The sequence below is a fragment of the Musca domestica genome, unplaced genomic scaffold (assembly GCF_030504385.1).
Source record: "Musca domestica strain aabys unplaced genomic scaffold, Musca_domestica.polishedcontigs.V.1.1 131, whole genome shotgun sequence".
Lineage (NCBI taxonomy): Eukaryota > Metazoa > Arthropoda > Insecta > Diptera > Muscidae > Musca > Musca domestica.
Window position 1 is genome coordinate 1,602,526 of NW_026712174.1, and position 14,468 is coordinate 1,616,993.

Consider the following 14,468-nt stretch of genomic DNA (forward strand, 5'->3'; position numbering starts at 1 on the left):
TTTCTGTGAAATAGCTCAAAGCCGTTCATGGAACATTTATTTTATTGCACAACAATGCTATTTTTATAAAATATAAAAAAATTTACTAAGGGGATTTGGTCGATATCAGTTTCAGGATATTAGTAGTCGACAAGAATATCAAATTTGGTATATTGTAATTTACACAAAATTTAGATCGAGTTGGGAGATATGCTAAATCATATTTCTCATAACATTGTAAAAATGTAGATTTAATGTGAATATGGGACAAAACCAATTCTGATAAACAATTACCAAAAAAAAAAATAATTTTTGATTTTGTTTACAATTTGTATATTTCAATATTTCGGTATATCAGTGTTAGATAAAGTGTGGAAGTAGACGAATTTTTCTGTTACCTTCCCCATATTTTCCAAAAAAAAAATTTACACTTCAATCAAATAAAATGGAACAAGTTTATGGTCTGAATGGTGTACTGCTTCGGTACCTTCCCTATAAAGGATGGACATAGAGCAAGTCTGTTACGATCTAATTTGTTTTAATTTCAAAAAGGTTGCTTGAACTTCCAAACACGTTAGTATATGGTCCGCAATCTAAGGTTTTTTTTTTAACAAGTGGTTATTTCGTCAATGACCACTTGAATCGGTTGAAGATATATATGTGAGCTATAACTAAATTTGAAACGATCCTCACTAGTCTCAATAGAGTTCGTCCTCGGGTCAAACAAATATTGTTTGGAAAATTTCATCTCAATCGGATAAAAAACCGACCTACATTTGGTTCACAAAAATACAAGGACATTCGCCTGTATGGCCTGATTATGATGACTTTATAAACAGAATTGTTTCAAATTTGGTATAAAGATTTTATAACGGATTCTACCTCTATAACCCTCATAAAACGGAACCTACTGAAATGCGGCATTTTGACAATTTAGTTCATATTTTCTGTCGGATTAGTTTTAAAATCGGTATTAAGACTTCGTAAGGGGTTTTATATCTGGTGGCAGAACAATGTCTGTACATTTCCACGTTGTACTACACTCCTTGTATAAAAGGTACTTTCGGATATTCGGTATTTTGATGACTATTATCCCATTTTCAACGGAATAGTTTCAAATGTGTCATTAAGAATTTATAACAGGTTCTGCCTCTGGTGGCTAAACATAGTCTGTATAGGCCCAGGTTTTAATATAGCCTCCATATAATGGTAACTTATGATATTCGGTGTATTTACGACTTAGGCCTCATTTTCTATTTGTTTCAAAATAGATAATGTTTATAGTACATAATAGGTTCTACAACAGGTGTTAAAACATTGTTCATATTGGTCCAACATGTTCATATAATAATACCCGTTGGTATTCGACATTTTGATGATTCTATCCACATTTTCCACGGTCAATTTAGTACTCAAGACTGGCAATAGATAACAATTCTTGTAGAAGAAAAAATTTCCCGCTTTGGTATGACCTACATATAACGGTTCCACCCACTATAACTGCATTCTTCAATCTATTTCAATGGTATTTGATGATTAAAGTGGAATACGTTTGAATCCAAATACTTTCATTAAAAAAAATTTTACTTAATGGTGTGTATTTAATTTTCGGCCCATTTGCGACATAAAAATTTGCGAAATCAAAAGAAAAATTTGAGTTAAAAAAATAAAAAATGCTTGAAATCAAATTTTACCCTTATATCGGGTCCATACCAAAAAGTAAAAAAGCTATCCTTAAATTTTCAAAGCTCTACGTGTATTAAATATTGCGAAATATATATAAAAGCCTTAAAAAGTGTGTCCTGAGAACCCACAATCCTTTTGCGATTTTGATCTACAAGCCAACCGGGCTCCAATAAATGTTTTCAATTTCAATAGTTTTTATTACGTAGCTGACATGTTTTATATCCTCTATTCTGATATGGAGCGTATATTAAAGTTGTTATTTCATTTGTAACTACTTGAAATCAGCAGTATGTATTCCAGTGGCAATGTCCTAGTAAGTCTCATGTTTTATTATAGATCCCATAAAATTGTACCTCCCGCTATTTGGCTTTTTTATAGTTTTAGCTACATTCTTGGACAGAATTTGGACTTAACATTAGATACCGCCCTCTCTTGAAGAACATTGTATATTCTAGTTAGGGTGTTCGAATTTTTGGTAATTTGATGTTTAAATCACAATTTTCAACGCAATCGCGGAATAAGGGAAGTAAAAGTGGAATAAGGGAAGTAAAGTCATCATATGTTAAAGATTTTTGTCAAAATTTCTATTTATAAATATCAGAGATAGGAAACTGTTTTCTTGACAGTAAAATTTGACAAGGTAAATTAAATTACGCTCGACGTATTTCGGTAACATTCATATGGTCAACCTATTTATAGAAGTATGAAGATGTTCGTCGGGTATTACATAGGACTGCAAGGAGTTCGAAATGAGTACCACTTACTATTACAGAAAATACATGTATTGTTATTTTGATGATTTTAGTCAAAGTTTTGGTAGAAAATGTCTAAAATTCGCTCTTTTGAAAGATTTCTAAATAGCAATCAATAAATCACATAAATGTGGTATGAATGGTAGACTGACTCTAAATAATGTGAGTGGAATATGGCGGCTCCTCCGCACACCGTCAATATGTCCAATTGTTTATTATAAGCCAAACCGATTAATATTTAGTAAATTATTTTGATGTTGCCCCTACCAAGTTTAACACCATATCATCAATAGTTTCTAAACTTTAAATATTTGAGTAGTTGCGCGTGGTCGGTTGGATCACGCAAAAATGAAAGATACGATTGATTCTGAAAGTTTCACAATATCGTATAACAATTCTTGAATAAATATAAAAAAAACGTTTTTTTAAAGGACGCATGGGAAGTAGAACGTGCCCTTTGAATTCCTAAAAACTAATAGCCTTTTCACCTCAGAAAATTTTGTGAAATTTAAATTTATTTAAATTTTATTGAATGAATTCAAAAAATTGCGAATATAGCATCAAATTTAAGAATAAGTTAAGATTTGTTAGAATTGGTCACCTTTGGCACGAATTATGGCCTGCAAACGGCCAATGAAACCGTCACACGCTGCCCGAATGTTGCTCTGCGGTATTTTGGCCTATTCCCTGCGAAGCGCTTGCTTGAGGTGATCAACACTTTGGAACTTTTTAGTGCCAACCTTGCCCTTCAAATACTCCAGACACAATAGTCCAATGTATTGGTATCCGAAGATTTTGGTGGCGATTGTGCGGTGGAAATGAAGCGAGGAACCTCATTTTGTAATCATTCTTGGGTGGCGGCCCAAACCATAACCATGGCCGGCGCAAGAGTTCTAGTGTCCAAACGAAGGTGCACATTTTCAACTGACCTCTTTGTCAAGTAAACACGATCATTTTGTTTGTTTACAAACTGCTGAACAACGAATGTTTCCTCATCGGAGAAAACTAAATTCGGTAGTTCACCACTTTCGGCCAAGCGAAGCAACACTTTAAGTCATTTAAGTTTATTTTCTTTCTGCTGTGGCGCAAGTTCTTGCACTTTTTTTGAATTTCAATGGTTTTACCCCCAGCTCATTTTTCAATATTTGCCAAATGGAATATTATGATATGTTCAACCATTCTTCGGCCACTACGACGCGGGTTTCGATCAAGTTGCTTCTATACTTTTCGAATTTCTGCTTGCGTTGCTGTTTGCTTCCGTCCTCTTCCTTGACGTCGGGCTACGCTACCAGACACAAAAGATTTATTCACATTTAAATGCTAGAGTGCTCTAACGATAGCCACTTGACAAATATAAAAAATTACACTATCACGCTTGAATTCTATCACGAATAACTTTTTTTTCTGGAAAATTCTCACCAAAATGCGTTTGTACGCTTGTAAACAAAATAATGAGCTGTCACTGGAATAATTTTAACAGTTGTAGGACGAGTGGCTTAGAAATGACAGAAGTCTGAAATTGTTGCAGTTTTTACTTTTCACTCTGTATATGAGTGCTATAGTTATAATAGGATTGGTTTGGTTCAAATATGGCAGACTTTAATCTTAACGGAATTTCATCGTATGATCCAAGGCACAACCTAATTAGACAAAAATAGCACGGTTGGTGTATTATTTACGAAAAATGTTGAAGGGAATATATATGGGAGCTATATGTAAATCTGAACCGATTTCGACCAAATTTGTCAAAAGTATTTCTTAACTGTATCTCATACCTCGTACCGAATATCGCTGGAGCTATATCTATATTCTTGTTAATGTTCTTGTTGTTCTCATTCTAACTAGGACCTAAAAACGAAATTTAGAAGTTCTCCCTATTCCCTGTAATTTTTTCCCTCAAAAACATGCCTTTGGCCCCATAGTGCAATGTACCAATCATGTATGTATTACCTTTATTTGTGATTTTAAATCGATAACTTTTGACTCCTCAAGAACTCAGTATAGTGAAAACTGGTTTCTCAATTTTTATACGAAATCCAGTTTTTTTAATGGCTAATACGTTTCTTACGAATCTATTGGAATTTTAAAAATTGTTTACGAAAAGAAAATTTATTGTTATAAAAAATATTTGTTCAGGGTCTCTCATATATGAGTTTCTCTACCAGCCCCAAATGTGGTACTATCCATTTATTCCGCAGTGTTTTTTCGGTACCTATAATTAAATGAGGTTATCTTTTCATTTAGCGAATTGAAAAAAAAAACTGCAGCAGCCACAGAGCAACACAGAGAATTGGTAGACTAAAATTAAAATTGTAGATACACCAAACGTTACCTTACCCGTACTTAGAAAAACACAATGTTGTTGTTCATACGATTTTTAATTATTACGAGATTTAGGGGGAAAATACAATATGTTCTTCTTTGCTCCGTTCGGTTCTGCCATTACTGTGTGCCAGTCACTATTTGTGGAAAAATGACAAAAACAGACAGAAACACACACGCACACACAAGAAACTCGAATTGATATCAATCACGTTTTGCCATTTATGGTTGACAATATCGTGTTCGTTGCCCAACTTAATTAAAAGTATGAAAACATTTACGATTACCGAAGATAAAAACAAAAGAACATAAATGTTGTCTACTTTTTTCTCAGTTTTGATTTTACGCTCGATTAAGCATTGTGAAGCCCGGTCGCATTTACCCGTAATAAAGTGAACATTTTTAATGAATCTCATGTAGTTGTTGCACACGTCATAAAGTATAAGTAAGTAAATCGTAAAGGTTAACACTTTAAGAGCCAAGTTAAACTATAAGACAGCATTCAATGGGGAAAGTGTTTAATTTGTTGGGTTAACATAATCAAGTTTCTTATTTTTAATGAAATCCCAATATTTTATGAGTTATGAATTGAGACATGATATGATTTTTGTGAGGTACAACAACTTTTGGGCAAACAAAGTAAATTTCGAGCTTGACGCAATGGCAATGTAAGAAGAAGTGGGGTTTCAACTATTGTTAACGAGGGAAACTACATTGATGCTCAGGAATATTATTTGGAAAATTTGTTTAAATCTCAATATTTTCCAAATTAGGGCCATCGTTATATATGTGAATTTACTGCACCCAACAAAAACATCTCACATAACATCGAGTTATATTTATTTGAGTACCACGCCCATTAAAGTATTCCAAGTATTATGCAGATGTCTCAGAACAACATCCGCTTCCATAAAAGTATCTTAAACGTAGTTACATGCTTTATTTGCCAGAAGGGAAATATTGACATACAAGCTCTTGCCGCTCGTTGCCAGCGGATATTTGTCGATGTTATGGCATTAATTTTAATTGTTATTGGTTCTTTACGAACCATATTATTATATTCGTTTGTTCGGCAACTAGATCTTCTTCTAAGGCTTTTGTGTTCAAAATGTGTAAGAGCATTTGATTTTGAAGAACAGTATCGATATCATATTTGACAGTGTTGCACGCAAATCTTCTTTTCGGATTCTTAATAAAATTAACATTTTGTGATAAAACATTTTTTTAAAATTTATAAGAAGTAAGTTATCCTTGTTATCTCCGAAATCTAGGATATTGAACTACCCAATGTGGATATATGAAATTGTGACACAATACAATCTATGCTCTTTTGCTTTGCTTTATAACGAGCGCAGCAAAGCTAATTTGACTCTACTGGAATATCAACGTAAATGTGGGTCGCAAGAAAATATTATGTAGACCCCAAAATTTTGGATGAATTACAAACTTTTGTTGTCAGAAGATGAAGAGTAGTAAGGAAGTAAATAGTAAATTGTGCATCTATAGGGTGAGATAAAAAAAAAACTACAACAAAGTCAAGCGCTAATGTCGGAAAAAGCATCTAATTTTAGAATAACTTTTTATTTGTTCGAATTGGCCACCTTTGATACGAATTGTGGCCTTCTAGCGGCCAATGAAACCGTCACACGCTATCCGAATGTTGCTCTGCAGTATTTTGGCCCATTCCCGAAGAAGCGTTTGCTTGAGGTGATCGATATTGTTGTATTGTTATTTTGTAGTACCAACCTTGCTTTCCAAAATACTCCGGACACAATAGTCCAACGGATTGGTATCCGGAGTTTTTGGTGGCCATTGTGCGCTGGAAATGAAGCAAGAAATCTAATTTTGAAAACATTCTTGGGTGGCGCGTGTTGAGTGCGATTGTGCTGATCCTGTTGGAATGCCGACCTCTTTGGCAAGTAAACACGATAATTTTGTTTGTTTATAAACTGCTGGACAATGAATGTTTTCTCATCGTAGAAAACCAAATTCGGTAGATCACCACTTTCGGCCAAGCGAAGCAAGTCTTTAGCGCTTTTGACTCTATCTTCTTTCGGTTGCGGTGTAAGTTCTGGCACTTTTTGGAATTTCAATGGCTTTACCCCGAGCTCATTTTTCAATATTTGTCGAATTGAATATTGCGATATGTTCAGCTCACGAGCCATTTTTTCGATCAAGTTGCTTCTTTACGATGCGAGCGATGGTACGAGACACAAAAGATTTATTCACATTCAAATACTGGAGTGCTCTAACGATAGATACTTGTGATTTTCCAGCCAAGTATAAAGAAATCACACTATCACGCTTGAATTAAACCAAGAATAATTGTTTTCTGGAAAATTCTCACCGAAATGCATTTTTACGCTTGTATGCAATATAATGAGCTGTCACCGGAATTATTTTAACAGCTGTCGGACGAGTGGCTTAGATATGATAGCAGTCTGAAGTTGGTTGCAGTTTTTTCATCTCACCATGTAAACATTTTTAATTGAACACTGTTAAAAATATAAACGATTTAGAAGTGTTTTTCTGTACTTTCATACTCTTCTGGATTTTCCCAGTAACTATTGCAAAGTTTAATGGGCACAAAAATACGGCGCAGATCTCTAAGTACAATATATATTGAATACTAGCTGGCCCGGTCCGCGTTGCCGGTCCGTAGTTTTTGTCTATTATGCATATTTGTCAAAGCATAATAATTCACAGATATGACTGTTATAAGTGTTCAAGTACTGGTCGATTAATTTTTAATATTAAGTCAAATGAGCAGTAATTTGGAATTTACTGTATTTTGTACACCTCATAATTGAAGGCTGAATGATTTAAGAATAGCCAAAGTTAATTACTTTTTTAATCCCATTAGCACCTCAGATTGTGCATTAGAGTCCTCATAAGTCATAAGAAAATCCAAAATCAGGAAGTACCTCTATATGGCCACTACTGCGAAACATCGACCTACATTGAAACTTTATTCACCCCTTATAATCCAAGATGACAAATAGAGGCCAAATCAAAAATATAGCAGGGAAACATAGCATGTCACACTGAAAAAAAAAAAAAATTCTCTCGTGACTTAAATAAGTAAAATTAGTTTTATCCACCTCATAATTGAGGGCAGACTGATTCAGAATAGTCAAATATAAATACTATTTTACACCCATTACCGGAAGATGGGAACTAATTTTATTTGTCATTTAAATTGTAAATTGGAGACCCCATAAAGTCCATATTTTTCATCATATTATAATTCAATTTATTTCACAATTTATTTCATATAGATGTACATCCCAAATCTACGTTCCCAACCAATATTCTCTTGGGGGTTACAAATTCAATAGAATACAAAATTTTCTTTTCTGACCACACATTAGATGTGAAAGTGGACTTGGGGATACTCCAATGTGGGGACTTTACTTAAATGAATTCCTATGTGGCAATTATCTGTATGATGGTTCCCTACCCCAGGGTACCATAAATAAACTTTTTTTTAGCAAAATCAATTGATGAATGTGGTCAAGGCCAATATGGGCCCTACTCCGGAAATTTTATGCGAAGAGGTTCTCTACCCCCTTAGAAACAAAGATGCCGAATAAGGACCAAAAATAGGAAAAAGTGGCGAAGACCTCAAATATAGCTTAAATCATACGATGGTTATATATGATCGATATCATGACCTGCAAAAGCGATTTAAGGCATCTTGAATATTCGGGAAGAATTTCTGGAAGGATAGAAATCCTTTTCTTACTAAAAGTCCCATTCGCTCTACTATTTTGCACCCTTTATATTTGGTATTTTACTGATTGTACTCCAAAAAATTTCAGCTCCCATTGGACGGATTATTGTCACATGAAAGAAGTAGGTCCACGCTTTGAAATGAGCCCCATTAAGTTTTTTTCGGTTATTTTTGTTTGTTTAAATGTGTTCGCATTTTCCACGATGTAGGTCCTGGAGTTGAAAGGTAAATGTCAGTTAACATCGTATTTCGCACTTATTTCATAGTGTGAAAAATTATTCTTTATTTTGTTCACAAAAAAATCCACTGAATTCAATATGATAATACAAATTGAAAAAAATGACAAAAGAAGAAAAATAAATTGAAAAAATCTTCCATTTGTTCGCTGATTTTTTACAGCAACTGTTTAAAGATCTTTACAAAGTTTGTCAATAGAATGTACTTTTATTTTAAAATTCAATTCCATTGAAATTTTTTTTCAATATTTTCCCGATTTGAGAATTTTTCAATGAGATCTCTTTTTCGTGATTTTTAGCGATTTTGAAAAAGTAATTATCTTTTAACTTTGGTGTGATCGCGTTAAATTATTTCGATATCATCTATTCCGTTTCGCCACCACATAATTCGGTACTACACTTCCATGTAACCCGCCATCAATTTCAGTTCTCAAGAAATCAAGTCAATTAAATAAATTGGTATTAATATTCGAATTCAAAAATAAAATATAAAAAACACTACAAATGTACATTAGAAAAAAAGTAAGTCAAAATGGAAAAAAATTATGCAAAATAAAACAATACTATTGTACATTTCAAAAGTCAAAATGGAAATGTTAATATATCACATTTTTACGCGTTTTGTTTGGATATTATCCTTTTCGGATAGGAGACAATTCAGAATTTGAATGAATCATTAAAATCAGTTTAGCGGTTCTTAAGTTATAAGTGTAGTAACTAACACAACTTTCTTTTATATATATAGATAGATGTATAGATAGATTAAAAAGTAGGCGTGGTCAGTTCCTCAGCCCCCAAACAAATACTTAGAGTTGGAGGGAAGGTCAACAGTATCTCGTGTACAAATGTTTAAACCAATATCTTCATTATTTGGGAAATATAATGATTTTAGATAAATCGAAATAGTGGGCGTAAAAGGAGGCGTGGTCAATATTTTTTTCTTTAAAAACCTAACTCGGGGTATGACGAATGTTTGTACAAAAAATTGTGCAAATCGGTCCAGCCGTTTTCAACTGATTCCATTACCAACGAACAACAATTGATTTTTATATATATAGAAGAAGAAGATTATTCGTGGCCACTTTTTTCGAGCGATACTCCTTCATGAAATAATGAGTTGGTAGTCCGATTTGTAATGATTATTATCTTGGGGAGTGCTGTGGTTTTATCCATATCAATTTATTAAATGTAAATAAGTTTATTCTTACTAATCTTCTTGGTTGTTTTATATATTTTTCTTGTAATTTTAGATGAGTTTTCGCGACGATTTCTATTCAAAGGAAGCAACGCTTATAAATCGGGCAAGACGAGAATTGGCCAATGGACTGGAAAAACAACCGATCGACAAACTGAGATTGAAGTGCTTCACTCGCGGATCCGCTGGTATCCTTAGTTTGTGCAGGTAATTTGTTGTAATCCGAGCAGTTCCATTTCATCTTTATTTTTCGAAACTAGGTCCCTTCGAAATATGGAAAATGGTGAAAGTAAATCAGTCAATTTTGATGATTTTAAAGCGGCAATAAAACAAAGTGGAATAGATTGTACCGATGACGAAGTAAAGGATATCTTCGCTTGTTTTGATGGTGATAATTGTGGTCATATCAACACTAAGGAGTTTGTATCAAAATTAAGGGTAAGGACCTGAAGACGATTTGTTAATGTTTGTCAGGAACACATGTCAAGATCATGAACTTTGTTTGTTATTTTGAACTATATAATCTAAGAATTACCTAACTTAGCTTTATTCTTTTTAAATAGCCTCCTATGATCCGTTCTCGTTTGGATGTAATTGAAAAGGCATTTGCAAAGGCCGATCACTCCGGCAACGGAGTCATAACTGTAAACGATTTGAAAAATCTCTACAATGTTAAGGACCATCCCAAGTATCTGAGTGGGGAAGTGACGGAAAAACAAATACTTTCTGAATTTCTTAGTAATTTTGATGGCAACACTGGCAACTTGAATGCAAAAATTCCCAAGGAAGATTTCCTTAATTACTATGCAGGTGTCAGTGCTTCAATTGATAACGATGCTTACTTTGACTTGGTCATGCGTCGAGCCTATAAACTTTAATTTTTTTGACAATGTTAAAAATTGTTCGTTTCATTTTTTGAATTATATAAAAAATATGGCACAGCAAATTTTTAAAAATGCTATTACACTTAAGATAGACTCAATTTGTTTGCAATAAGTCAGAAAAATATTAATAAAACAAAATAAAAATAATAATAAATTCTTGATCAATCAGCAAATATTTTATGTCGATTTGGCTAAATCCGTCTGTGGAAAACACTGTAGTTTCCGAGCGAAATGAAGTAGAAATAGAAAACTTTCTTGAAAAATAAAAAAATATGGGTTGAAAAATTTTGATATTTTAAAATTCGACAAGTAAAACGCATGTATTTACATACAACACAGCTTGAGAATAATATTTTTAAAATAATTTGTCAAAGGAATTTTTCAACAATGCTTGAGAAATACTTATGTTGCACAAACTTTTCCCAAATCTGCCCTTTTTTGACAAATTTGTTTTGGTTTTTTAAGAAAATTGTCTCGTAAAAATTAATTTCTTTGGTAAAAAGCAAAATCACGCGAATTAAGGACCTATTTCCGGACCGAATTCTTAAGGTAATGATGAATAATAAATCAGGGAATCTGTGGTATTATGTTTTCAATATCATTTCAGATAAAAGACATTCAAAAAGTTGAAGGAATTCAATAGAAGTGTAGTCTTAGTGGAAAAGATGCAGGAGCTCAAATAAAGGAGAAGAAAGCTTCAGGGTATCAAAGTTACAAGAGGCAGTGGCAGAGGCAGCTGGGATGTCCATCGATGAAAATAATGTGTAAAATTATTAAAAAATAAATATTTTATTATATCACAAAAATAAGCTTTATATAATATTTGTTTCGTCAGCTTATTCTACAATTGCAAGCATAAGCTTATAAATAAGGATTCAATTTCGATTATTCTATACTTGTTACACAAACATTTTTCAATGTTTTCTCAACATTTTCCCAAGCTTAAGGCTTATGTTTATAAGCTTATTGTAATATTATTCTCAAGCCATATTGGTATGTTAGGCTAAATACATCGAGCGTACGAAATTTTAAAAGTTGAACAATTTCAACATTGACTATTGAACAATTTCTTCCTTGTTATGGTGAAAAGAGATGTGAATAAAACAAAACAAGTAAAAAAGATGTAAGCAAAAGCAATTTCGAAGTAATGTGCAAGTGTCCAAAAAAGTCCTTTGAAAAATACAGATAATACAGTTACCGTTATATTGGGCCCTATACGAAGACATGGGCCTGCATAGACAATTTTTGTCATAGGCCACTACAATATTCGAATACGAAACTAGAAACAATTCCGGTGAATAATGTCGCAAAAACATCAAAATTCAGAATATTGGGAGATACCGTTATGTGAATTCTAAAAATGATAAATTTTTACAATTTTATTAGATGGTAAATTTTAAGATATGGACTTAGCGTATTTGGGTAATACGGACGTACAAAACTTTTTACCCTAGAGATGTTGAATAACAAGCAAAATATTGGAAGATGTGTTACAAAGTAATTTATACAACCTACTATCTGTATTACAATTAGGATGAAAATAACGATTTATACTTAGAACACTAACAACACCAAATAACTCTATTTCCACATCACCAAATAATGGAATAACAACCGAAGGTTGTGAGTACGAGGATCGATGAATTGTTCGGGTAGATGCAAGACTTGAAACAACACATTGAGTTCATAACAGTGGCGCATTGGGTATCTGAAGACCGAGAGTTCAATACCAGCAGCGGACAAAACAAACGTTCATTTTTTAGATTTATCTATTTTTATACACATAAAGTTTGTCATTCTGTTTGTAACACCTCGAAATACACATTTTAGACCCCACAAAGTATAAATATTCTTGATCAGCATAAAATTCTATGTCGATTTAGCGATGTCCGTCCGTCTGTGAAAATCACTTTAGCTTCCGAACGAAATTATATCTGCAGGACTTTTGGTATTGAAAATGGGCCATGTAGGTCCACGTTTTGGTATAGCCCCCATATAACGGTACCTCCCGATATTCGGTATTTTGATGATTTTAGCAACTTTATTCACCGGAATTGTTTCAAATTTGGTATTTGAAGTTCGTAACGGATTCTAGAACCTAACACAAAAAAGTATCTGCGCAGATCCATGGCACGATATTCAGTATTTTGGTGAAATCGTTTCAAATTTAGCATTAGAGTTCGTAATAGATACTACAGCCTAAGACAGAAAATTGTCTGTGCAGGTTCACGTCTTCGTATAACCCCCATATAACGGTACCTCCCAATATTTGGTATTTTGATGAATTTAGTGACTTTATTCAACAGAATTGTTTCAATTTTGGTATTTGAGGTTCGTCCACGTCGTCGTATAGACCCTAATATAACGGCTACATTCGGTGTTTTTAAGATTTTAACAGATTGGTTAACGGATTTTATTTATTTATTTATTTATTTTTTTTTTTTTTTTTGAAAATTGCCGAATTCGTTCCAAATGGTCGAGGGTAAAAGATCGGCCCGGCCGATGTTAAAGCTTTTTTACTTGTTTTACTTCTTTTCTTATGATTTGCCGACATTCAGTGGCTAAATAATAACTACTAATTTCAAGTGATATGCCCTTAATAAAGTAATGTATTAGTAGGTTGGTGAGAAGTTCCAGTTACGAAAAATTGAGTAGGTAGCTCATTTTTGAGTCAAGAGTTTTTTCTATTGGCGACAAAAACTAAAACGACCTGTATGACTCGTTCTTGCTGGAGATGACTGCTGACGATAGTCGAAAGATCTTCAATATATACTATAGGATTGCCTGAAAGTAACATAGGCTATATATTTTTGAAATTCTACTTGGAACTGGTATTTAGCATCAAAATCAGAGGTAACTCCAAAAAATTAGATTTTGCATGCACATATCTAGTGATCGATTACAGATACAGTCTTCAAATTTGGAATGTGTAACGGAATTTGGAACAAAATTTTATTTTATTCGGTTCAGATTTTGATATAGTTCCTACATATATTTTCGACCGATATCACATATTTCATAGACCAAACTCTCTATGTATCTGCAATTTCAATGAAATTTGGAATGTGGAATTTAGTTTGCAAATAAATTTGTCAAATTATATTGAAATCGGTTCAGATTTGCTTCCATATATATTTTTGCCAATATCGTGTAGTTGATGCATTAAACACGTTAATTAAAAAGAATATATTTAAATCGGTACAGATTTGAATATAGTTCCCATGTATTTTCGTCCAATTATAACACCATATGTGTGTTTGATTACATTGAAATTTGGAGTGGAGTACCAAACTTGACCGAAAAATCTTATTTTTAATACCAACCATCCTAGACACAATAAAAACTATTGTGATAAATGTCAAATCTCTACGTCAAATAATGTGGGCTGTATAAGACGCACAGACAGACGAACGGAAATTGTTAAATCGACTTAAAATTTTATGCTGGTCATGACTACATATATATATATATATATATATATATATATATATATATATATATATATATATATATATATACTTTACGACGAGGTTTTACAATATACCCTCCTTTCTAAGGTAGAATCTGTATATATAGCTTATATATATATATATATATATATATATATATATATATATATATATATATACATATTGGGCCGATTTCGTGTATTTGAATTTTAATGAAATTTTAAATCTGTTA

General features: G+C 32.9%; 1 protein-coding gene across 3 annotated transcripts in view; it reads left to right on the top strand.

The window, feature by feature from the left end:
* The window catches only part of LOC131800937 (calcyphosin-like protein), a 47,496-nt gene extending 36,544 nt beyond the window's left edge, over nucleotides 1-10,952 (top strand). Inside the window, exons 1-4 of one of the 3 annotated variants that reach the window (XM_059118810.1) lie at nucleotides 5,850-5,979; nucleotides 9,959-10,110; nucleotides 10,164-10,341; nucleotides 10,467-10,952. In XM_059118810.1, coding sequence (XP_058974793.1) covers nucleotides 9,959-10,110; nucleotides 10,164-10,341; nucleotides 10,467-10,781 — 645 coding nt within the window. In that variant the 5' untranslated portion in view covers nucleotides 5,850-5,979 and the 3' untranslated portion in view covers nucleotides 10,782-10,952. Of the gene's footprint in view, nucleotides 1-5,849; nucleotides 5,980-9,886; nucleotides 9,897-9,958; nucleotides 10,111-10,163; nucleotides 10,342-10,466 lie in introns of those variants that run through there. The other 2 variants (XM_059118811.1, XM_059118809.1) reach the window with 2 other exon arrangements.
* Nucleotides 10,953-14,468: the final 3,516 nt, after the last annotated feature.